Raw genomic sequence first — 26,799 nt, 5'->3', positions numbered from 1 at the left:
AAATACTTTCTTCTATTTGAACTACATCCGCTGCTTGATTTCTGTTTATAGTAGAATTACAGCTTTAAACGGTTGGTACAGAGAAATATTAGATAGTATTTTCTTCATTAATCCATACAAACAGCTATATCTCGGGCTGTGAAGCTCACATCGGACAGGTAGAATCTAATCATAGCTTTAAGGAGTGAGTTGAAAAGAATATTGTGTTGGAGTGGCATTCTGTCCTTGGTTGCTAGAGTATTTGCTAAAAGTGCTAGGTGGCCACTAGCGGCGAAACATCAATATTGCGCCAACCTTTTTTTAGACAAATCTCATTAGTCTATTTTTCTCTTTTGCTTTATGGTTTTAATGAAGGTTGTAATTACAGCTTTTCAGAGAATAAAATTGCTCACTTCTGTTTTGTAATTGAATGCCAGAAGATTTTTTGATTCCTCATATGCTGTACGTTAAGACAGAATTTTGTAGAAAAAGTTACAAATGTCTGCCCGTATTCGTGTATACAGTACATTGCTTATGTGTGGTTTAATGTACACCTTAAATGACATGCTTTCAATTTAGCCAACTTACCCCAAAGTCGAACAACATTTCCAAGACACTTTATAAAGTCACTGATAATGACAATGGAAATTTGGGCGCAGAGAAAATAATTTCCATGTTCTAATACAAGAACTAATAGGTAACGTAATTTTCTTTAAAAAGCTATTGATTTCTAAGTAAATATTTATGTTGTATAAACGTCTATCAAAAATATACAAATAGAAGAAAGTTAAGTTAAAGTTTTACTTCGCTTTTGTAAGTTTGTGATTGTACATGGCATACACCTTACAGTTAGATTATTGAATGCTAGTCCCAGTGGACAGAAAATAGCAAGAGATTGAAGCTTAAATAACATATGATGACAAAATAGCTATATGACACATGGTACATGTAGAAATGTAATAATTCCTCTCAATTTATAACCTGTACACGGCATTTCATCATACAGTACAAAATAAAATTTGCAAAACTAAGCAAATGGCAAATGCATCTTGACATTATTTGTGCATAAAAAGTTTCATTCAAATTTATTTGATATTTCTGTTGTTTGAAGTGTGGTCAGGTTATATCATCTTAAAAACCAAATGCATAAATCTAAAGTTCAGTTCAAAGTTCAGTACCAATGAAGCTAAAGTTTGCTATATTGTTCAGTTTAAAACAGTTGTGATGGAACAATTGAAGAATCAAATTCATGATTACTACATTACATTGATATTATACACCCACAGCATTCTCTGACCCTTGCTATTTGTAATCTCCACACATACAAATTGTATTTCCCAAACATCTGAACTAAGATCATTTCTTACTACTGTCCTCATGTCATCATTTACTATCAAGGATACTCCTCCCTCTCTTCCATTCTGTTTGTGTTTCCAAAATGTTGTGTAATATGGAATATTTATTTTCCAATCTTGGTCAGCTTGTAACCTTTTTATAATGACAATTAGATATATTTGTGTGATTCGTTTATCTGTCTTTGTGAATTCTTTGGGCATTTGAGTAAATAACCTTTGTTGTATTGATTTATTACCATAATTTGCAAGGACCTTCTTCACTCATGCACTGTTAACATTCTAAATATTCTGTTCCTACCTGCCCCAATCTTTACGTAAATTCCTGCAATTCTCTATATTTTCTCATCTTTTCTCATTGGATTTTTCAATCACCCTTCATTTGGACTCTCTTTTTTGGTTTAAATCTGTCTGCAGCCTCGGTTACATGGTTCACAAAGACATTGATCCCTGCCTGATGTAAGTGGAGCCCATTCCAGTGGAACAGCTCCCTCATTCCATTAATACTAGTGCCAGTGACCTATGAGTTAAAACTCCTTACTCCCACATCACTTTTTAAACCATATGCTTAATTTGCTAATCTGTTTGACCCTTTGATAATGACACATGGAGAACGTAAAAATCCAAAGGTTCTACATATCAGTTTGGACTCTATGTCCTCAAATCCTTGGCAGAACATCATTCTGAGTTTTGATGGACACAGGATCTTACAACTCAGCGAAATAGGGAGAGGTGAGCTTGTTAAAAGTTGAGAGTAACTTTGGAATGGCTCCTGTAAAGATTACAATTTGCGGGGAGTGCAATGCAATACTCAAGGGTGGTGTGGAATATTTAGTTGTATTTAGAAGTTGAGGGCAAATCTTTTCCAGAATTTTGTATATTAATTGCCTACTAAACAACCTTAGTCCATGTTGGTTTTAGTTTGTTTGTTACAATAAATTTTAAAATGTGAAACATTGTCAAGTGATTCTTTGAGTCAGTCACCAGAAATTCAAATTTCCTTTTGAAATAAATTACAATCTGCAGAGATTGCAACACTTCTTAACCACCTTGTTTAAATATCCTGCTAGCTTTAGGAATCAGTGCATTTCAAGAACCCCTTTCCTGACGCTTCTCAGTATCCTGTCATTTATTGTGTATTTCACTTGTTTTGTTTTCTTTTCTCCAAAATAGGAAAATGATGGCATTATTATATCACTGGTTGCTCTAGGGATGTAGGTTCAAATCCTACCATGACAGATGATGAAATTTGAATTCTTATTTGGTTTGGCCTAAAGGAATTCCTGATCTACAGCAATGTGATTGATTCTTAACTGTCCTCTGGAATGGATTAACAACCCATTCAGTTCAACAACAGAGAGACAAACAGGAGGCTGGAAGAACACAGCAAGCCAGGCAGCATCTGGAGGAAACGAGCAGTCAACGTTTCAGGTATTACCCTTCTTCAGGACTCAACAGCAATTGGGATTGGACAATAAATTCTGGCCTTGTTAGCATTGGCTACATGTCATGAAAGAATTCCCTGAAATTATCTTTGATAACCATTTTTGGATTTTCTGTATAATAATACATATTTGTTCACCAAAAGTTGCGGTTTTGAAATTAGATTCACAATTATTTTTGCAGCAAAAATGGCAATCCTTACTAGGTAAAGGATAACTAAATATTATCTTAGCATTGCAGATGATACACATTAGGACACATGGCCTCATTGTTATTCTTTACGTAAATATAAGGAAAAGAAACTAAGAACACGAGTAGCGGCAGGAGAGAATATGTGACTCCTCAAGCCTAGCCCATAATATGATGATGGCTGATCTTCTCACTTTTCTGCCTACTCCCCATATCTTTTAATTCCCTGACAGCTAAAAAGAATACCTACCTTGATTATATTAGTCAATTATTGTTACAGAACTGCTAAGAACCCTGTAAACAATGTTGCTTCTTAGCTGCATGATTGCACAGTTACACGAAAATGCTGTGCCAGATAGGCCCCTGTGTTCCTGTGAATGAGGACTGTGCACTTAAATTAATCAACTACTCACTACTAAAACGAAAGTGTGTGCTCTATACATTTCGGTAAATAGACACTAAGTCCAATGGAATAGCTAAGCATATATCTCAAAAGATGTTAGCATTTCTCCAAATTTTATTTATGATTGTGTATTGCTTTCATTTGCAACATTGGCATTAGCTTGGATATTCCGTAAAAACAAGGTGAGTTACAAACAACTGTTACCGTCTGGTCTTTTGTCCCGGAGTGGTGGTCTTTCAGCCTGGTGTGATGGTCCTTCGGTGCCCATGGCGGTCTTTTGGCCCAAGGGCCTCAGATGGACTTCCAGTCTCAAGGTTATTCCAGAGCAGTCTCTGGGCCTCAAGAACCTCAAAGTGAAGCACGGTGTGATCTGGAGGCTAGGTGCTAGCGTGGATTGGATTGGAAGGACCATTGTTCTGAACTTTTTATTTTGTCTATTTTCTAATTTATTCCTACAATTTGCAATGCTGGACTTTCTATTTCTTTATTTTCTATTTTTTTTTCCGAAGAACTTGCACTGAAGAATCTGTACCTAGGTACCTTTGTACCTAAGATGGTGCCATAAGCGATAACTTGTAAACTTTTCATTGTACTCATCTGAGTCCATGTGACAATAAAGCTAATTCAAATTAATTCAATGCTATTTTTTATTCAAGGTCAGAAGTCACATGACACCAGGTTATAGTCCAGCAGGTTTATTTGAAATCACAAGCTTTCAGAGTGCTGCTCCTTCATCAGGTGAATGGACCATTACTTGGTGTTGTGTGATTTCTGACCCTATCCATCCCAGTCCAACACTGGCACCTCCACATCATTTTTTATTCAAGTAGAATTTTCTCTGCCAGTACTTTCACAGATCCATTTACACCTTACCTGACAACATCAACATTACAAAATCAAAATTACTGAACCAATGTGGCAATCAGAATGAAGAAATTCTTTACATTATCATCTGTGAACAATTAACTGAGTAATATGATCGTGTAACTTGTAAGGGCTGTATCCTCTTAATTTTTCTGTATTTTGGTTGCGGGCTGAAATGGGAAAATGACATTTTGAAAAAAAACAAGGCTGTTGGAAAAAGCAAATCACCAGCAGTTATTGTTGAGTGCTGTTTATAACTGTTGTTCATCCAAGTAGTAGGAAAGTCTAGTTGGAGATGAACTGGAGCCAGGGGTTATGAATAAAGGGAGATACAAAGGATGTATGAAGGAAGTGCTGGGTCCACTGCTTTTTGTCATTTATATAAATGATTTGGATGTGAACATAGGAGGTATGGTTAGTAAGTTTGTAGATGACACCAAAATTGGTAGTATAGTGGACAGCAAAGAAGGTTACCTCAGAGTCTAACGGGATCTTCATCAGATGAGCCAATGGGCTGAGGAGTGGCAGATGGAGTTTATTTTAGATAAATGTGAAGTGCTGCATTTTGGAAAGGCAAATCAGGGCAGGACTTATACACTTAATGGTAAGGTCCTGGGGAGTGTTGCTGAACAAAGAGACTTAGGAGTGCAGTAACATAGTTCCCTGAAAGTAGTCGCAGGTAGATAGGATAGTGAAGAAGGCACTTAGTATGCTTGCCTTTATTGGTCAGTGCATTGAGTATAGAAGTTGGGAGATCATGTTGTGGCTGTACAGAATATTGGTTAGACGACTTTTGGAATACTACATGCAGTTCTGGTCTCCCTGCAAATACGAAGGATGTTGTGAAACTTGAAAGGGTTCAGAAAAGATTTACAAGGATATTGCCAGGTTTGGAGGTGTTGAGCTACAGGGAGAGGCTGAATAGGCTGGAACTATTTTCCCTGGAGCATCAGAGGCTGTGGGGTAACTATAGAGAGTTTATAAAATCCTGAGGGGCATGAATAAGATGAATAGCCAAGGCCTTTTCCAAAGGGTAGGGGAGTCCAAAACTAGAGGGCATTTGTTCAGAGTGAGAGGGGAAAGATTTAAAAATGACCTAAGGGGTAACTTTTTCACGCAGAGGGTGGTGCGTGTATGGAATGAGCTGCCTGAAGAAGTGGTGGGGGCAGGTACAATTACAACATTTAAAAGGCATCTGGATGGGTATATGAATAGGAAGGGTTTGGAGGGATATGGGCCAAATGCTGGCAAATGGGACTAGATTTATTTAGGATATCTGGCGGCATGGACGAATAGGACTGAAGGCTCTGTTTCTGTGCTGTCTATCTCTGTGACTCAATACTGTTGCAAATAAGTAACTGATTGATCTGGAATGGTGACCAATTGTTAATACAAAGGTCATCTTCAGCCTGCCAACAACTATATTATTGGTTCCAAGATTGCCAAAAGCCTTCAGACCTCTGGAAAGGGTGGTGCTATCTTTTCTCTGCAGTGAAAAACAACCAAATTCCGAATAAAGCCAGAATAATTTCTTTCACCAGTTTAACCAATAAGTCAGAGATTTATAAACTGTAACCCAGTCACTCTGTGCCTCTAACAAGCAAAAGTACCTGGAGAAAGGAGGTCAGGGATCAGCTAGTCTTGGCAAGCCAAAACTATCATCTCAGTTAACCTTGGGGACAGGGAACATTGATCTGCTGTCTCAGTTTTTCACTCAACAGATAAATCAAAACACATTGTTTTGTCTGTCTGTATGTATGTGTAGAGGGGAACTGTAGAAGGGAGTTAGAGTTTTAACTAGGCAAGTTATATGCTGAGGGGTCAGGCAGCATCAGAGGAGCAGGAAAGTTGACGTTTCAGGTCGGGACCCTTTATCAGGACTGGGGAGGGAGAGGAGAGCTGGGAAATACATAGAGGAAGGAGGGATGGAGCTGGGGGCAAGTAGGGATGGTGATAGGTAGGTGCAAGGGGGGTAGTGGGGGTTGGTCAGTGGGAAGGGTGGGGAGGGTAGGTGAGAAAGAAGATGGACAGGTTGCATCAGGTCAAGGAGGTGGGGATGAGAGGGAGGATTGGAAATAGGATGAGGCTGGGGAGGTGGGGAGATTTGACCTGACATAACCTGTCCATCTTCCACACTGTAGGGATTCTACGAAACAGGAAAATTGTGGAATTTTGTGTACTTTGATCTTTAACTTTTGTGATGATTCCAGGAATTCTGGGGCTTGATTTCCTGCCTGCTGTACCATGAAGTGCAACAACCCATAGACTCAATTCAGTTAGATCTATCCTTTGAATTTATTTAGCTTATTAAGAGGTGTTCTCTCATAAATATAGATGTTAAAATGAAGCTAAAGTAAGCCCTTTAACCAACTCTACCATAAAATTTACTGCATCTAATTGTTCCAGTGAGTTTATTGCACTGGTGGTACAGATCATTGATACTGAGATACATTTTACATCAGCACATTTTCAAAATTACGCACTGACTTTGATAAATACAATATCTGGCTATATCCTTGATGTGTTTATTCACTTCATCTATCACGGCACAGTGGCTCAGTGGTTAGCATTGCTGCCTCACAGCACCAGGGACCCGGGTTTGATTCCACCCTTGGGCAACTGTCTGTGTGGAGTTTGCACATTCTCCCCGTCTCTGTGTGGGTTTCCTCCGGGTGCTCCGGTTTCCTCCCACAGTCCAAAGATGTGCAGAGTAGGTGGATTGGCCATGCTAAATTGCCCAGAGTGTTCAGGGTTGTGTAGATTAGGTGGGTGAGAGGGGGATGGGGTCTGGGTGGGATGCTCTGAAGTTCGGTGTGAACTTGTTGGGCTGAAGGGTCTATTTCCACAGTGTAGGGGTTCTATGATCTAAGATCTAAATTTGTAAAAATGTCAACATACTGAGGTTATAAAGCTATGAAATATAATTTGATAACATGGCAGGATTATTGATTTAAGAAATTATTTGCTGTGCTGCTCAAAAAAATCATCTAAAAATGAAAACTGTACATTTCAGGGAACATTCCAAAATCCTACAGGTTTTACAGTAAGAAAAAAGATTAGTGACTTCCTTAATGCTAAGTTTACCATTTCTAAAAAAAAATGGAAATTTGCAGACAACAATTTGGGAGTTGAGATTTCGTTTGGAATTTTTAAAAACATGTCACTGTTTATGTACCTGTTGTTGTCCATTAGTACATTTTGTAGGACTGAACCAAACTAAAATGCTCAGGCTATATCAATACGTACTTACAAAATCCTTAACTAAAACCCTGTTGAAGTGCAGAAAGCTAAATCAAACAAAATTTTGAATAACTTAAAAGAAACAAGCTGTTAGTTCCTTAGAAGACAATCAACAAAGAATTAAGTTCTCTCCTGGCTTTCAGGGATTAGGAAATTAAAATTATGCCAAAACTTTTGCAACATTTGTTGAACTGCAAAACTGGCATTTAAAATAAGGAAGGTTGCACAATTAGTACCAAATATTTCATGGCCCAATAATGACTCTTTGAATCTGTTTCAATTTTCTGCTTTTAATCATCCCATCTTGTGTGTGTGTTGCCATTTTGTGCAAGCGAGTACCGGCAATAGAATTTGTTTCATAGAATATACCAAGTGTTTTTAACATATGTGCAATATTTCACCTGAAGGATTTTGATTTATTTCAATCATTTCTGTAATAATTATTATTGATAAAATTAGCAGAAAAATGCTGTCATTGTACTCACCACAGTACAGGTGAGTGAAATAAATCACATCAAGACAGTAAAAGACTCATTCACTGATATCCTCAACAGCATCACATGGGCATTTAGCGGAACCAGGTTTTAAAAAGTATGATACTTTGTATGGTGAAACGTCAGTCAGAACAAGCCAGGTTGGAAAAGAATCACATTAGAGGGAAGAATGACAGTGGTACACAGAACTGCAGTGTACAGAAATGCCTCATGAACTATGACTAATCAGGAACAGATGCCCCAACAATACTTTCTGGGTTTCTATTTTCAATGTTTGTCTTTGGGCCATCAAACTGTATAAAATTGTACTCTTTAAACTAGATATTAAGTTTAAATTAGCATTCCCATCATTTTATAAATATCTTAAGCTACTGGAAACAACAGATTGATTCGGATAATGCTGATTAACATGCGCTCAGGTTTTTGACATTATCTGGATTCCCTGACTCTTAGATATCTAATATCATCTACATTGTACTTCTTTCAAGATTTGGTATCAGTTTTTTAGATTGAGGCATAGCGGCTCGTTATTGTTGACTGGCCCTTTATTTGACGATGATGTCGACCCAAGGTTGTGTTTCTGCTGACAGATCTTTGGTTACATGGAATTGCCCCACAAGATGTCAGAGTGCTTGATTCGCTTCCTTTTCCCTTCTCTGCCTTATCAGTGAGCTGCTATGATTGAAGGTGTGATGCAACTTGATGAACGTCACCATTCTGAACGATTGATAAAAAGCTCTTCCCAGTCATTGGTCGATGCCACCACACTTTAAGAAGAAGAGCATTTAAATGTGCAATGTGAATTGGCCAAATTGTTGACTGAATTACCATAGCCGGTTCTTAGTGAGTTTTCCATGTACTGGTGAAAGATTTCTTCAGAAGATATGACTTGCATATTGACAGACCATACTCAACTGGGTTGTGTTTCCAAAAACCCAAAGAAAAACATCTAAACTTAGATACGATTCTATAATTAGACAGCACCTTCAATGGGAAGATTGTTGTTAAGCTTGAGAGGGTGCAGAAAAGATTTACAAGGATGTCCCGGGATTGAAGGGCTTGAATTATAGGGAAAGGCTGAATAGGCAGGGACTTTTGCTCCCCCTGGAGCGTAGGAAGCTCGGCGTTGACCTTATAGAAGTTTATAAGATCATGAAGGGTATGAATAGAGTGAATAGCCAAGGGCATTTTCCTCAGGTGGGCGAGTCCAAAACTAGAGGACATAGGTTCAAGGTGAGAGGGGAAAGATTTATAAAGGACCTGAGGGGTAACTTTTTCACGCAGAGGGTGGTTTGTGTATGGAAGGAGCTGCTAGAGGAAGGAATCTGGATGGGTATATGAATAGGAACTGTTAGAGGGATATGGGCCAAATGCTGGCAAATGAGACTAGGTCAGATCGGGATGGCTGGTCAGTGCAGATGAGTTGGACCGAAGGGTCTGTTTTCATGCTGTATGACTCTATTGATGTCGTGAAAAATCACGAGTGTACTAACAGCTACACGAACAACAAATTTAAGTTAGTTGGTTGAGATAACAGGGCTCATCTTTGTTAGAAAGTAATGTATCTTTATACACAGGGGGACAATTTCTACAAGAGATATATTCAAGCCCTTTGCCTTGTTGAATTAGCTTGGAGGCTGGGGACACGATAGTTTCCCTTTGCTTTTTCCATGGCCATATCATTTATCAACCAATCAACAGCCTTTTCTTCTGCAGTATAATTAGATCAATAAAGGGCAAGATCAAAATAATGCATTTTGTAAAGGAATTTAAAAGTTGGACAGAGAAGTTGAGGGGTGGAAGGTTTAGGAGTTAGTTCTCATAAGGCTGAAGTTGATGAATGCTCTTCCTCATAGGGCGGTATAGAAATGGGAGTGAGTACATGGAAGGAATCTGAGGATTGAAGAGTATAGGGGTAGGAGTCTGCCGTGATTATACAGAGGAAGGTGCACATTCAGATATGATGTGTAATAAATTTAATACACCAAGGGCAGGCGTGGTAAAGAAAGGACTATAGGTGGTTTTAATTTTGGATAAATTGCGAGTTATGATGCATACAAGGCCCAAAAAAATGGCAAAAGTGAATTGTATGGATGATAAGGCATAGATGGTTTCAGCAAACTAGGTGTCAATGTAGGAAACACTGCAGAAATGCAGGGAAGTGGTCTTGTTGTCAAAGAGGAAGTGAAATTTAAAACGTTGAGTAGAAGACTGCGGGTTGAATTAGTTAGAAAGTGTCCTGACAAAATCAGTGGCAAGGCATCATCACTTGGAGTTAAACTTTAGATGGCTAGCCTCATACATGGGTAGACAGGGGGTAAACAAATAACGAGAAAGAACAAATTTTATTCACAGAATTGACATACTTTCCATACAAACAGATCTGTGAAAATTAAAATAAGTTTGTTCAGAAATTAGCAAATAACACTTTCTTTATAGATGTTTTACTTGTACACCTGTAACTTAAATAAGATTTTTAAACAAAGTCTGTGCAGTGCCCTTGATTATGCTGCAATCTGCAAATTTAGCAGTTTCTTTACAGATTCTTTATATTGTGAAATGCCATTTTCTGTTTCTCCTACATTTTTAATATTCACCACAGATAGCTTGTAATTGTGGACTTCTGGGGAGCTAATTATGTCTTCCTTTGAAACTGGTAATTTTTCAGCTTTTCTCATTCTAAAGATTGTATCCAAAGCATTTTTCTCAGATTGACTGTTCTCCCAAATATATTCATCCATATCAGCTTCTGTTTTGTCCAATTCCCATGCTTCAGTTTTCTGGGAAGAAGAAAGGCAATAACATGATGATGATGTGATTGATTTTTCAGAAGGTAAGTACTGTATTTCTATACCATCAGAATGGTTTGACCTTAACAAAACAATCTAAAAATATTGTCAGAGGAGATCCAATTATAGGTTGAAGTACAAGACTGGATATATGAACTAAATTAAAACCATTATGGAAATGCAGATGAAAATAAGGAACATGCAAATGAACTAAAATCAGAACTACAAGTTAAGATTTGTAATTGATAATAAACAAATTGATAGACTGAAGATAAATGTACGGTTGAATTTAAGATTTGCAAGTAGTTCAATGAAATGCCTTTTCTCTTTAGTGCTGCTCCTACATAAGCTTTCATATTGCAAGGAAAAGTTAATAGGATGCAGTTTCTGATACATTTTTCCAAGTCAATAAAAAAAAGCAAGGACTATTGCAACAATAATGGACCTACTTGCAATGGTTTGTTAAACCATCAGAAATAGCAGTTTAAAGGGTATTTACTGTTCAATATTATTCCCTGAAATTTGAAGATCGTCAAAACAGATTTTAAAGGTTTTTGGAAAAGAAAAATCAATGAATAAACAATTAGAATCAGAACAATCATGACTTTCTCTAAATTGCTATTACATGAAATGACGTTACAATGACATTTAAATACCTTCATGCTAAATTGTGCCATATTAATGGGACAGTTATTCTGCCACTCCTGCAGTGTAATAGTGGTTTCAACTTTGCAGGAACAGAAAAGTATTATGTTTATGGGATTTTAAACTTGTTCTCACCCTTACCCAGTCTGCCTTTTCATCACGTTTAACCAAGTGAAAGTGTGAGCACACAGATTAAAAAAAAACACAGTTTAACATGAAAGTTGTGCTTTTCTATATAACTCAAAAATGCAGCAGTATAAAGAACTTCACTGTGGGCATCTTTTATTTCTTGCTACAACACAATCTTAACTCCACACAGCTTTCGATCATTTACTGGATTTATAGGCACATTATAAACTTAGGCAGAGTCTTATTAAATGTTTTTTGGAAGCTTTTAAATTTATTTTTTGTAATGCATCCTTTATTGCCCATTGCTTGTTAGACTTGAGAAAGTGGCGGTGAGCTGCCTTTTTGAACTGTTGCAGTCCATTTGCTGTAGGTAGATCTATAATGCTATTAGGGAGGGAGTTCTAGGAATTTGAGTCAGGAATGGTGATCTATTTCTAACTTGGAATGGTTAGTAGCTTCGAAGGAAACCCGCTGGTTGTAGTGTTCCCCTGTATCAATTGTTGCTGGCATTTCCATTCATGCTGTTTAAACATTAAAGAAAAATAACTATTTGGGAGTAGATATTTGGTAATATAATTTGGTTCAGAGCTCTCACATTGCGTGATTCACACGTAAGCAATGCAGCAAAGTACTAGATTAGAATTGCAACCAAGATTGGCAATACAGTATAACCAGCTTAGCTTCCAAATTGTTAAAAGATTTGGAGACCAAAGTACAAAAAATAACACTGTCAAGACACAGGATCAAATGCCTTTAAGTACAGATAATGAAAATCTATACTATTATACTGTCTGTACAGCTCGACAGATGTTAAAAAGAAATTCAAACTTCCAGTTTATACGTGAAAGGATGACAAGATTTCATGACTAATGACTTCCACCATAAGAAGACTAAAAGCACTATTAACTAAATATTAACTTTGTAGCAGTTTACATTCTGAACTACAGCACTGAATTATCTCGTTTAAGCACAACCAATACTATCACTTCACAAATATAATTTATATTGTCTATTAAACAGACATCCAATACTCCTGGAGAGGGACTGAGCAACAGTTTTCCTGGACCAAGTGGAGGTTGGAAAAAGAATTAAATGCAGAATACCACCAAAGAAAGTAATCATCCTTGGAAAACCTTTAAAAAGTAGATTAGTTTTCCTATTTATAGTGTGTGACTTTTTGCTTTCCAGAAGAGAGTGGATATATTTAAAGCAGAGATAGCTATGTTTTTGTTGTCCAGAGGTATTAAAGGCACTGAGTCAAAAATCGACTGTGATCTTCACTGAACTTCAGTTCATTATCTGAAAGGGTTGTTATTACATGCTGAAGATTATTTTTACGATTAGTAATCCTAATGTGTAGAAGCTCTTCATATAGCTGAGGTTACACAGCAAAATTTGTATATGGCACAAGTCCTTTTGATTTATCCAAAATATCAAAACATCTTTTCACAGAACATTCCCCTTAACTAGTGTGATATTGATCAACTGGTAAACTGGGCAGTGCAATGGCAGATGGAATTTCATCCTGATAAGTAGGTGGTGTTGCAGTTTGGGAGGTTTCATAGACAAGGATTTACACAATGAATGGTATGTTGCTAGGTAGTACTGAGGAACAAGGGGACTTTGGTGTACAAGTCCATAGATCCCTGAAGGTGTCAGTTCCTGTTTTTAGGGTGATAAAGAAAACATACAGATGCTTGCCTTCAGTAGCCAGGACGCAGAATTTAGGAACAGAGAAGTCATGTTGCAACCTTATAAAACAACTTATAGAGCTCACAGATGGAATACAACATGCAGTTCTGGTCGCCATGCTATCAGAAAGATGTGATCGCACTGGAGAGAGATTCAACAGAGTTGCCTGGGATGGAAAATCTCAGTTATAAGGAGAGACTGGATAGGCTGGATTGGTTTTCCTCTGGAGCACAGGAGGCTTGAGCAGTGGTGGTGGTGGGGGATGCGGATTTGGTCTGATTCAAGTGTACAAAATTATGAGATGCATAGATGGGGTAAATTGAGAGAATCTTTTCTTCATGCAGGCATGTCTAAGACCAAAAGTTTAAAGTGAGGAGTAAGTGGTTTAGAGAGGATCTAAGGAAATATTTTTCACCCAAGTGGTAGAAATATGGAACATGCTGTCTAAGACAGTGGTGGAGGCAGGTATTCTTGTAACATTTAAGACTCATCTAGATGATCACTTAAAATACCAAGGCACAGTAAGCTATGGACCAAGTACAGGTAAATGGGATGACTATAGTTTGGTGTTTATTGTTTGGCATAGACATGGCTGACAGAAGGGCCTGTTTCTATGTTGTATAATTCAATAAAATGACCCCATCTTTGTAAAGTCTAAAATAATCCAAGACAATAAAAATACAATTAAAGGCTTTGATACTAAATTGGTTAGAATTTAAATACAGCTTTTAATTTGGAAAATTAAGTTCCGCTTCAAAGCACTGATACAGACAGTGCTTAAAGTTAATAATGTAAGGTCACTTCCTAGCTGTGTATTACACAGAAATGTTTGCCAAAACCATAAAGCTGCAACCCATTCTTTCGATGCAAAACTGGTTAGAGCAATTTTACATCCGGTGCATCCCTCCCAGAATGTACAAAAAGAATACAAGCATCTGGTCGAGGATGCACAGAAATACTTGTAAAAGTTCAATTTATTGGCTCTATTACAAGCTTAACCGCTTCCCAAATCTCATAACTCATGCTCCAAGAGACCTTCTGGACAACGTAGTGCATTTATGAACCAAAAACTTTTAGGTATGGTGTGGATACTTGTCTCAAGGCTCACAATTTATTATTTTAATCATAGCACTAAATCAGCAATGGAGTGGTTTACATTCTTGAACACTTCAATAAGCAGAAATGCACACAGCCAGCAAGCATATATTTCAAACTAAACTATAAAATGTAACACAAATAAAATAGCCATTATTCATCATGCGCTGTCCCAAAGGGAGGAAATTTACAAAGTTTTAGCAGATTTCCCGGAATGAAATTGAGCATGAGCCATGAAGAAAAACTTTAAATGAGAAATGATTCTTCATGGATTTAGGTTTGGCACACGTAGTAATGCAGCAAAATAGGAAAATGAAGATCAGCTGAGATAAATGTTTCTCAGTTCCTGAATGTACAATCTGTCATAATTAAAGTTGCAAACGTTTCCTTCAGATTTATTAAAAGCTGCCTCACTTCAAGTTCCTTTCTACAAATAATCTGATTTTCTGATGTAAATAAGCATAGGAATTGTATTACTTCTATTATTAACTTCAGATATTGCTTGTATTATTTCAAATTTACATAAATTGACATACACAATGAAGCCCATATTTTCCAAGAGGAGAGCAATTTAGTTTCCTGTAATTTGATTTTTTACTTGATATTATTTGGCATTTAATGTATCCCAAACCAATCTTTACAGTTGAAGCTACTAATATTGATTATTGCAATGTTTGGAATATCACTGAGAAATCCATTCTTTTGTGGAACACCATGTGGGCTGGATTCTCATATTACTGGGTGATGAAAAAAGTGTAAAGTTCCACTCACTACAGCATGTTGGTATTTTGTCAACTAGGCAATCAACTCATGGATTATGACTGTACCAATTCTTATTGAACAGCTTACTACAATAACTAATGTCTAAATAGTGCAATTATTTAACAGTACTCATGCTCAGTAACATCAGACAGGTGCAGCTCCTGTAACAAAACATTTCAACTCATCTGCAAGCTAGTTGGAAAGAGATCGCATTGACCATGGAAAATCAAATATGTCACAGGCTCATTAATGTTTCATAAAAATCAAACGCAATTAGGACTGATTGACACCTCCATTAACTATTGATATTAGATCTGAAAGGTAACAGAAGCTAGCCATTTCACCAAAGGCTTTCCTGCGTGTTCAGAATACAACACACACAACATGAAAATATCGGATGACCTGGTTTCCCCATCCAAGTAACATTATAGTCAGAAGAATGAAGAGTTTGTCTCCCGTTAATAAACAAGTCATCTCCTAATCTTTCACCATTAATACATTGCTGGCATTGAAAATTTCCACCTGCCACTGGGGTAATGGCTTTTCTTATCAGTAATAAAAGATCACAGTGTTCATGCACTTATAGCAATGGACCTTGAAAATGTAGTGACATTGAATTTAGAAGTACATCATTAGAAAGGGAGAAAAAAGACTTGCCTGTATTACAAGTACTTGGTTAGCCTGGAAGTTTTGGTACTTAGCATTTAGCTCTTTGAACACAAATATATTACAACTCAGGTGCAAAATAATATTCTTTAAGTAGTTTCGCTAGCATTTAGGGAAGGCTGTGGCACGTGGTCACGTCACTGAAGTAGTAATTCAAAGATTAAGGCTAACGATCTGGGGCATAGGTTTGAATCACACAATGGCAGCTGGTGAAATTTGAATGAAGGAAAATATTTGGAATTAAAAGCTGGTTGAATGACGATTATGTAACCGTTGTTGCTCAAAATTCATTTGCAGAAGGAAATATGTCATCTTTCTCTGGTTTGGCCTACATGTGACTCCACAACCACAGCCATGCGATTAACTCTTAAATGTTCCCTGAAATGGCCTAACAAGTTCAGTTCAAGGACAATTAAAATGGTTAACAAATGCCCATTCAGTGGATAACTAGACTAGTAATCCAGGTTATATCCTGAGGATCCAAGTTCGAATTGCACCATGGCAGATAGTGGAATTTGAATTCAACAAAAATCTCGAATTAAAAGTCTAATGATGATTATGAATGCATTGTCAATCGGCATAAAACCCAACTGGTTCACTAATGTTCTTTAGGAAGAGTAAACTACTGTCCTTATCTGGTCTGATGCGTATGTGACTCCAGAACCACAGCAATGTGATTGACTCTCAAATGCCCTCTGAAATGGCCTAACAAGCCACTCAATTGTACAAACCACTAAAAAAAGCTTCAAGGAAGGAATGAAGTCAGACAGACCATCTGCCATTGACTAAAACACTGGAAATAACTGCGGGAAAGTTGCTGCAAAGTCCTCCTTCCTAACATCTGGGGATGAGTGCCAAAATTATGAGAGCTGTGACACAGAGTAGTCAAGTGACAGCCTAAATGTCATACTCACAGAAATCATACCTTACACACAATTTCCTGGAAAAATCATCTCAGAGTCTGTCTTGACAAGACACTTAAGTGGTGGCATAGTGGTGTACAGTTGAGAGGGAATTGCCCCGAGCTCCCCAACATTAATTCTAGACCCCAACAGCCTCTGATGCACCTGTACCCAAGGTCACCATCACAGATGTTAAATCGGCCTTCTTGAGAATGAATCCACGGAAAGTGACTGACCCGAATGGAGTCCCCGGTTGTGCACTCAGATCCTGTGCAAACCAGCTGTTGGGAGTATTCATTAAGATCTTTAATCTCTCCCTGCTGCGACCTTAAGTCCCCACCTGTTTCGAGAAGACTACCATCATCCTGATCCGAAGAAAAATCATGCAGCGTCCCTCAATGACTACTGCCCGGTGGCTCTGACCTCCATAGTTATGAAGCGCTTCAAGAGGTTAGTCATGGCTCACATCAACTCCACCTACCAAACTGGCTTGATCCTTTGCAATTTGCCTACTGCATAACAGGTTCACAGCAGATGCCATCTCCCTGGCCCTACATTCATCCCTGGAACTTCTGGATAACAATGATACCTACGTCAGGCTCCTACTTATTGACGACAGTTCCACATTTAACACCATAATTCCAAACAAACTCATCTCTAAAGTCTGAGACTTACGTCTCAGCTTCCCCCACTGTAACTGGATCCTCAACTTCCTGACCAATAGACTGCAGTCAGTAAGAACTGGTGACAAACCTTCCTCTATCATAATCCTCACCACCGGTGCCCCGCAAGGCTGTGTACTCAGCCCTCTACTATACTCCTTATACACTCACTACTGTGTGGCCAAATTCCACCTGAACTCCATTTACAAGTTTGCTGACAACACTACTTTTGTAGGTCAGATCTCAACAACCATGAGACAGCATATGATGATGTAAAGACAACAATCTCTCCACTGACAGCAAAATGGAGTAGCTGGTCATTGAAGAAGTGAGTGTAGGGCATGCCCTTGTCCGCATCAATGGTATGGAGGTGGAGATGGTCAAGAGCGTCAGGTTCCTGGGAGTGATGATCACCAACAATCTGTCCTGGTCCACCCACATCAACGCAACAGTCAAGAAAGCACAAAGCATAGTCTACTTCCCCAGGAGACTAAGGAAGTTGGCACGTCCACAAGTACTCTTACCAATTTTTACAGATGCACCATAGAAAGCATCCTATCTGGGTGCATCACAGCATGGTATGGCAACTGCTCTTCTCAAGACTGCAAGAAATTACAGAGTCATGAACAGTCTAGTGCATCATGCAAACTAGCTTTCCATCCATTGACTCCATCTGTACTTCCCGCTGCCTCAGAAAGGAAATCAGTGTAATCAAAGACTCCTCCCACCCCAGATATACTCTCTTCCACAACAAAAACAAAGTTGCTGGAAAAGCTCAGCAGGTCTGGCAGCATCCGTGAAGAAAAAAAAATCAGTTAACGTTTCGGGTCCGGTGACCCTTCCTCAGAACGTTAACTATGATTTTTTCTGAGCTTTTCCAGCAAATTTGTTTTTGTTCCTGATTTACAGCATCCGCAGTTCTCTCAGTTTTTATACTCTCTTCCACCCTCTTCTTTCAGGCAGAAGATATAAAAGTTTAAATACACAAAAGAATATATTCAAGAACAGCTTCTTCCCCGCTGTTATCAGGTTTTTGGATGGACCTCTCAAACATTAATTCTGATCTTTCTCTCTGCACCTTCACTGTGGCAATAACACTGTATTCTGCAGACTGTTCTGCTACCCTGAAGCAATTAAACACTTTTCATTGTATTTCAATACATGTGACAACAATAAATCAATCAAATCTTGTGTCAACAGATCAAACACAGGCAAGAACTCCTTCGAGGGACCACTGCATTGATCTTGTGGACGTAAAATCCTGTCTTTACATTGAGACTATCTTATATTGTGTTGTTTGCTAAACCTGATTGAAAAGATTTAACAATTTAACACTGGGGAAAAACTGGCGTGGGCCACAAGCAGCAGCACAATTAAACTCAAAGACAACCTACAATCTTTGTGGCAAATTGAACCAAGACATTAGCACCCTTTTAGTCTACTAATGCTATCAAGCAGTACTTGCTTATCCTGCTCCTATGATGCTGCTTGGCCTGCTGTGTTCATCCAGCTCTACACCTTGTTATCTTAAATTAATGATCTGGGTTTTACCAGGGCGGGTCAGGAACTGACCTCATTAAAGCTTTAGTTCAAACATGGACAAGAGAGACAAATTCTAGAAATGAGGTGAGAATGACTGTCCTTGACATCAAAGGCTGGATTTGATTATGTGTAGCATCATGTATCCACATAAAAGTGGAGTCAATGGGAACCAAGAGAAAATTCTGCTATGACTGGAGCCAAATCTGGCACAAAAAGAAGATGGTTATGATTACTGGAGCTCAGTCATCTCAACTCCAGGACATCTCCACAGGAGTTTCTCAGGGTAATGTCCGAGGCCAAAACATCTTCAGCTGCTTCATCAATTATCTACCCTCACATAACAGAAGTGGGAATGCTCACTGAAGATTGCACAATGTTCAGCACCATTCATGACTTCTCAGGTATTGAAACAGTGCATGTCCAAATGCAGCAAAACCTGGACAATACCTAGATTTAGGCTGGCAAGTATTATTTCCACCACACAAGTGCCCGGTAATGACATCTCAAACAAGCAAGAATCTAACTATTTTCTCTTGACATTCAACGGCATTATCAGCACCGAATCCCCTGGATGATCATGGCCACATATTATCCTGGCCACATATTATCCAGAAAATGAACTGGACTAGCCATATAGATATTTTGGCTACAAGAACAGGAATTAGGACTACTGTGGTGAGTAACTAACTCACCTCCTGACTCCCTCAAGGTTTCCACCATCTACAAGGCCCAAGTCAGGAGTGTGATTGAAAACTCCTCACTTGCCTGAATGAGTGCAATTCCAACAACACTCAAGAAGCTCAAAACAATCCAAAACAAAGCAGCCCACTTGACTAGCAACACATCCACAAACATCAGCTCCTTCCATCACTGATGCACAATGCATACCATCTACTCAATCCAACACAGAAATTCACCAAGGTTCCTTAGACAGCCCCTTTCAAACCACAAACCCTTTCGACTGGAAGGTCAATGGTATCAGATGCATGGGAACAATACCACTAGCAAGTTCCCTCATCATCCTAATTTGGAAATCTATCACCATTCCTTTAGCGCTGGGTCAAAATCCTGGAACTCTCTCCCTAACAGAATTGTGGTGACTTGAAACCAATGGACTGCAGCAGTTCAAGAAGGCAGCTTACCACCACTTTTTTTATCTTCACTTTTGGGACGTGGGCATTGCTGGCTTGCCAGCATGAATTGCCCATCCCCAAATACCCTCGAGAAGATTGTGGTGAGCTCCATTCTTGAACCATTGCAGTCCATGTGGGGTAGGTCGACCCACAATGCCATTAGGGAGGGAATTTCAGAATTTTGACCCAGCGACCCTGAAAGACTGGCAATATGTTTCCAAGTCAGAATGGTGAGTGGCTTAGAGGGGAACTTGCAGGTGATGGTGTTTCCATGTATCTGCTGCCCTTGTCCTTCTAGACTGAATTGGTTGTGGGTTTTTCTTGTTTGTGGCTGTCTTTCTTTGGTGAATTTCTGCTTTGCTGATACTATCTGCAAGATGCAGTGTGTACTGAGCCTCAGTGGTGGAGGGGGTGAATGCTTATGGATGTGGTGCCAATCAAATGGGCTGCTTTTCCTGGATGGTGTCAACGTTCCTGTGTGTTGTTGGAGCTGCACCCATCCAGGCAAGTGGAGAGTATTCCATCACACTCCTGACTTGTGCCTTGCAGATAGTGAACAGGCTTTGGGAGTCAGAAGGTGAGTTAGGTGCCACAGTATTCCTAGCCTCTGACCTGTTCTTGTAGCCATTGTATTTATATGGCACGTCCAGTTGAACTTCTGGCCAATGGTAATTCCAAGAATATTGACAGTGGGGAGTCAGTGATGATCACACCATGGAACGTCAGGGGCACTGGTTAGATTGTCTATTATTGGAGATGGTCATTGCCTGGCATTGATGTGGCATGAATGTTGCTTGCCACTTGTCAGCTCAAGCCTGGATATTGCCCTTTTGAAGGGCAACTGATAATGGGCAATAAATGATAGCCCACCTAACAATGCCACATCCCATGAATGATTAAAAAGTTGCCAGCCTGGTCAGCAACACCCACAACTTCATACAAACAACACCAAGATAAACAGTAACAAAAGCATGAAGCAAAGCTACTTTTTGCACTATACACAAAGATTTTCTCAATTTCATTTTGGAAAATTGTAAAAAATTGTAAAAAAAAAGTTTGGTATGTCAAAAGATGGCCAGTTCTCCAAAATAAGTTAACTTACCCATGACTCATGGTACAAAACAGTGAGCAAATACATGGCATAATCATAATTCTGCCGCCGCAGTGGGCATCTGAAAGAAAAGTATTTAGTATTTGTAACTGATATGTAATATTAAAATCACTTTTAAAAAGTCAAGCTACTCCTTCCAATGACAATTTTTATGTTTAAGAAAGGAACTTTATTTAGTGAAGCATACTAAAATATTTTGTATACAGTTCTTCAGTAATCACTCTAAGTAGCAAAGCTCATCAAGTAAAAGCAGGCTTTTTGGTTAAAATGTAATAGCTCGAAACAGAAGCTAATCTCTCCACTTACTCAAACTTCAACTTTCCTTCCTTATTTCTGTGGCTTCACTTTTCACTTTTGTTTTTCCTTTATTTCTCCTTTATTTCTGATTTCTTCACGTTCAAATTACTCCCTTCCTCATTCAATTTATTAATTCTGTATGTAGTTATTTCTTACAGGTATTTCTATTTTTCACAGCATTTGTAAGAAGTTTCAAGGTCCCTCAATGAATAGAATTGAACATCAAGTATTGTGAAGAGAGACGAGAGAGGAGAATAAGCATGGTTGAAGCAACAGATTGAAAAAAACTTTGCTGGCAGTGTTTAACAGACCAATATCTGTATGCCGAACTAGGCAGCTGAAGACAGTTTTTTTTCTCTCCAAGGGTTTTGTTGTAAATCTTCAGTTTAACACAATTCTAGTTTCCACCCTTTCCCGTCCAGAAGTCAACATCCTACTGGGTAAGAGCTTAGCTTTTCTTATTTTTAAAACAACCTGCTCAGATAAGTTTTGACACGCCTTTGGAGCTGGTGGGATTTGAACTCAGCCCATCAGGTTCAGAAGTAGAGAGACTACCACTGGGCCATAAAGGCCCTTTAAATATTTTGAACTCAGGTTTTATACCCAGAGGTAGGGATGCTACCACTGTACTACGAAGACCCTCAAGAGATCAGCTCTTTTTTCCTCCAGCTATAGCAACCTATTCAGATGTGCATGACACATCTCTGAAGCAAATGGGACTTAAATCATGCCTTGAGGCTCAGAGGTAGGCACACCACCAACACTGCACCACAGGAGCTCCCTAGATATTTTCTAACCAACCTAAAGAGATGTTTTTACATATACCTGGAGCAGATGGGACTTCAACCTGGCCTCCTGGCTCATAAATAGGGACAGCACCACTACGTATCTCTGGAACAGGTGATATTCGAACCCAGGCCTCAGTGGCAGTGGGACAGAGGAAGTGGTAGCGTCTCTACCTCTGGATCAGCAGCCTGAAGTTCAAGTCCCACCTGCTACAGAGTTTTTCATAACATCTCTGAACAAGTTGATTAGAAACTACCTTCTGGTTGACCATTACAGGGACCTACATTTCTAACATTGACAGGTAGGAGTAGGCACTGCAAAGCAATATCAGGCCTTTGAGAGAATAGTCAAAACACTTAAAAGCAGACAGAGTTTGAGAGGTGGAGCTGGAGGAACACAGCAGGTCAGGCAGCATCAGAGAAGTAGGAAGGTCGACGTTTCAGGTTGGGACTCTTCTTCAGAGCTGCTGTGTTCCTCCAGCTCCACAGTGTTGACCCTGACTCCAGCATGTGCAGTTCTTAAAACCGCTCAAATTCTGAGATAGTAAGTTTTGGGAGGGGAGATTAAAACATGAAGACTAGACAGATTCATAAATGAAGATGAAGATTTCAAATTCACTATTTTGGAAGACAGGAACAAGTAGCGAGAATAGAACTGATACGTTAGCAAGTTGATGTGCAATGCCAAACAGAATTTGACAAATTATACTTTATGTTGTGTGCAGTTCAAGAAACCAGTTAGAAAGGCTCCAGAGAAGTTGAGCCTTGAAGTAACAAAAGGTTACATTAAGTGTTTCAGTGATGGTGGAGGCTGGACAGAGTTCTTGGCAGGGATGCTACAGAGGTGGGAGTAAGCAGTTTTGACAATAGATAAGAAATGGAATAGCTCGACCAAATAGGATACTAAAATACATATCCTTGGACTCAGCCTGAAAAAGCTACCAGAAAGTGCTTGGAGTCAGGGTCAGAAGTGAAGAGCTTATGGTCAGAGCCAAATGGTATGATTTCAATGTTCCTGGCATTGAACCAAAGGGAACTATGACTTCATTACATTCAAACAACTTGATGGCACAATGACAGTCACAGACCTGAGGACAGCAGGAGAGAATTACAGTTGGATAGTGCTATATCATCATGGAAAGATATTGAAAGTAATTGAAGAAAATGAGGAAGCCAAGTATGGACCAATGATGAACCACATAGAGGCAAGGAAAAAGGATTGATAGAGATAGCAGTACTGTTAAAAAGCAGAGATTAATGAGGTCACAATAGGAATTAATTTTCTTCTCTTCCCTAACCATTATGCTGAGCTAAACTGGTTAAAAAAACCTAGAAGGGGACAGTATGAAGAAAGTTACAAAAATGCCACATTGTTACAAAACAATTGATAATGTATGTGATAATTTGGTATTGTACAATTGTATTACTAAGCGGGGATAAAACTGCAGGACTTTGTGATGTTCCCTCTGGATACTTAGATTTACTGTTTTGTAATAAAGATATTGCCCCAGTGACTTAATAAGCTTAACTGCATTTATAACTGACATCAGTTTCGTGTTACTGTACCTGTCTGTCGTAATGGTAAGTATATCTGTGTCTTTGTTGTATCGATTTCCTACAAGTTTAATGAATTTCTTCTTAGCATGATCATCCAAATTCAGACTCGAGAGTCTAATCTTTAAAATACAAAAATGAAATGCTTACTTGAGCTTCACCAAAATATTTCATCAAAATTATAGAGATGCGCCATTTATTTTGCAAATAATAAGCTAATCTTACTCCAAATGACACTGGCTACTAACGTATCATAGTAAACTTGAAGTAATACAACCATTATAAGTGTTACTGAGCCTCAACTCAATTTTACTGACGTATTTTAGGGTAGTCATCACAGTACATATCATTTGCAACAAAATATGTTTGCTTTCCCAGGACTAGTTTTGGAAAGAAGATAAAAAAGGGAACTAGATACAAATGTTTTCACCTTTTCATGGATGCCAAGTTTAGTAAAATTCTAGATTTCAACTACTCTTCTTTACATTTCAATTTGTGAATTCACCATATTCAGAGGACTGACCTACCAGTATTGAAAACAAAATACAGCAGTCTAATTCCAATTCATAAAAGTCACCAGTCAGTCAGAACTGCTTTCTTTCTTCACGTAAAAAACAATATGTATAATGGCTCGACTCCAAAGAACTTGATGAGGGCTGTGGGAAGGGCAAGGGGCAAAGGAAGGATGGAGGGAGGCAGACTCTGCAAGGTACTAGAGGAAGAGTAAACAAAAGAATGGACACATTCTGTGAATTCACTATGAGCAATTCAAATACATACACACTAAATAAAATGAAAATAAACAAAAAGGGTTTTACCACATTGGGTTGCTGATTGAAATCTGCTCCCACAGGTTAATGCCCTCAACTCCAGTTTCAATAGGTTATCATAAATGAGACTTGATGATTAAAGTTAACTTTTACTGGTGTACACCTTGCCCCTCAAATGTGAAAGAGCAGGTATTAGCTGTTGAAAAGAATAAAGCTTTTGAGAGGTTACATCTTCCTGTGGAATGAAGTGAGGTCTTGTGTGACTCTTGGTTGCATGAAAGAAAAATACCCCATTATCTTTTGGTCTCTGGCTTTGTGGCCAATAATTGCAGGCGCAATAGCTTTCCCTCATCACGCCTACCTTACAAATGTAAAGTACTGCTTTAACAAGTATTACCATTAGCTTAGCAACAGAACTTGCTGAGAAAACTCAGCAGGTCTGGCAACAACTATGGAGAGAAAGCAGAGTTAACATTTCAGGTCCAGTGACCCTGCTTCAGAACTTTGCTTTCTCTCCACAGATGCTGCCAGAGCTGCTGAGTTTTCCCAGCAATTTCTGTTATAGTTTCTGGTTTCCAGCATCCCATTCTTTGTTTTCTTTTGATTAGCATTAGCTGCATGCCTCACTTGCCTACAGGTTAAGATCACAGGTAGTGGAAAAGAAGCAAATTCTGAATAGATAATTAGTCTGCTCAGTTTCAACTGTTCAAATGTTTGGTTTCCCAAGTCAGTTACAAAACAATTAAAATGTACTTCTCTAATATCCTTGAACAACTTACGCCATTGTTCAAATGTAAGTTGCAGTGCTAATAACCCTTTAGCTATATGTGAATTTACATTTTTTTTTGTTCAATATCTCTAACATACAATCTAATTTAAGCCAAAACCAGTCTCCTTTCTGAGACTGTAATCTTTAATTCCAAATTCCTCAGCCTTGGAAATAAACTCCAGGTATCTAAGAATATTATACATTTCAATGAAATTATATTTCATTCTTCTAAAATGCAGATAAGATGGGATTAAATGGACAAAACCTATCTCGCTGGACAACTCAAGTCAGGGTTCAGTCTAATAAGCCTGTGTTGCTCTCCCTCTAAGACGTGTATATATTTCCTGAGGAAGGACAGAAAAACTGTGTATAATAGACATCATTAGCAGAGTGATCCAGAAGTGCCCTAATTATTTTAAAGGTTATCCTAAAAATTGTATTTCTGACAATCTGGTTGAACTCTGGGGAAAAAGAATGAATTACTTCCAAAAACAAGGGTGCTCCAACATTGCACTAGGAGAACAAGATCTTTCAGTTAGCTTGTAGTTACAATTAATGGTTAGAGCTAGAACATCAAATCTTTTCAGGTTTGAGTCAAGGGCTATAATATCTGGTCAATATGTGTATCACTGAAGATGATTTAAAGAAAAACTAAAAAGAAACACTGTACAATGCCTAGTTGGGAGGTTGAAAAGGGTTCACGCAGATTTATTGACTGCTGAATCGCAGTAAATCCTTAACGATTTACATTTTAAGATAGTTTTGTTATTTCACACTGTACTGTTGGGTTGTGTCCCATATTCCTTGTGTTGCATCTTGAAATATAGAGGCAGTTGGTTTGTGCATTCAATGTTTATATTTCCCTTCCCCAGTCTCATTATCATGCGGCTGGTAAAATTAATTGTAGTTGTGTGCCCATCAGCTTACCTCGCTCCCTATCCAGATCCCTTTGTTTGGTTTGTCTCATACTCTGCTTTGAATAAACGTTAGGATAGCTATGATCACTGTTGTGTAAGCATTCCCATACTGGCACTTGACTCACTTCATTCCTGAGAACCAAATCCAGCAATAACTCTTCCTTTGTAGACAGTTTGTATATTTGTAGGAATATTTATAGAAATTCTTCCTCCTTTGCACTATTACTATTCCAATCTATATTAAGATAAAAGCTACCGTTATCACTATTGCATAATTATTGCACCTTTAATTTCCCTGCAAATTTACCACTATATATCTTTCCCACTAGTTGGTGTCATATAGAATACACCAAATAGTACAATGGCACCTCTATTCATCAACTGTAACCAAATGGATTCTGCCCTTGACCCCGCCAGGAAATCCTCTCTCCAGAAATGGAATCTTCTCCTGAAATCAATACCATCACCTCTCATTCTCTTTTATTCCCCATCTTTATTTTAGATTCTAGAATATTTAGTACGTATCCCTGTCTTTTGAGTCCAGACTCAGCTGGGGCAAAAATTGTGCTTATTTGTACCTGCAACACATCAAACACAGTTACCTGTATGCAATGT

At 38.5% G+C, this 26,799-nt stretch overlaps 1 protein-coding gene across 1 annotated transcript in view; it reads right to left on the bottom strand.

Annotated features, from left to right (window-relative positions):
* Nucleotides 1–10,290: 10,290 nt before the first annotated feature.
* Nucleotides 10,291–26,799, bottom strand: part of mrps35 (mitochondrial ribosomal protein S35) — a 30,603-nt gene continuing 14,094 nt past the window's right edge. Inside the window, exons 6-8 of the mRNA XM_020515368.2 lie at nucleotides 23,741–23,850; nucleotides 21,084–21,153; nucleotides 10,291–10,744 (exon numbers count right to left, since the gene is read on the bottom strand). Of these exons, the coding sequence (XP_020370957.1) occupies nucleotides 10,469–10,744; nucleotides 21,084–21,153; nucleotides 23,741–23,850 (456 nt within the window). The 3' untranslated portion in view covers nucleotides 10,291–10,468. The remainder of the gene's footprint in view (nucleotides 10,745–21,083; nucleotides 21,154–23,740; nucleotides 23,851–26,799) is intronic.

Source organism: Rhincodon typus, chromosome 18 (assembly GCF_021869965.1).
Source record: "Rhincodon typus isolate 14 chromosome 18, sRhiTyp1.1, whole genome shotgun sequence".
In the NCBI taxonomy this organism is placed as follows: Eukaryota; Metazoa; Chordata; class Chondrichthyes; order Orectolobiformes; family Rhincodontidae; genus Rhincodon; species Rhincodon typus.
The sequence above is the reverse complement of the archived record's forward strand: the minus strand, read 5'-3'. Positions and strand labels throughout refer to the sequence as shown.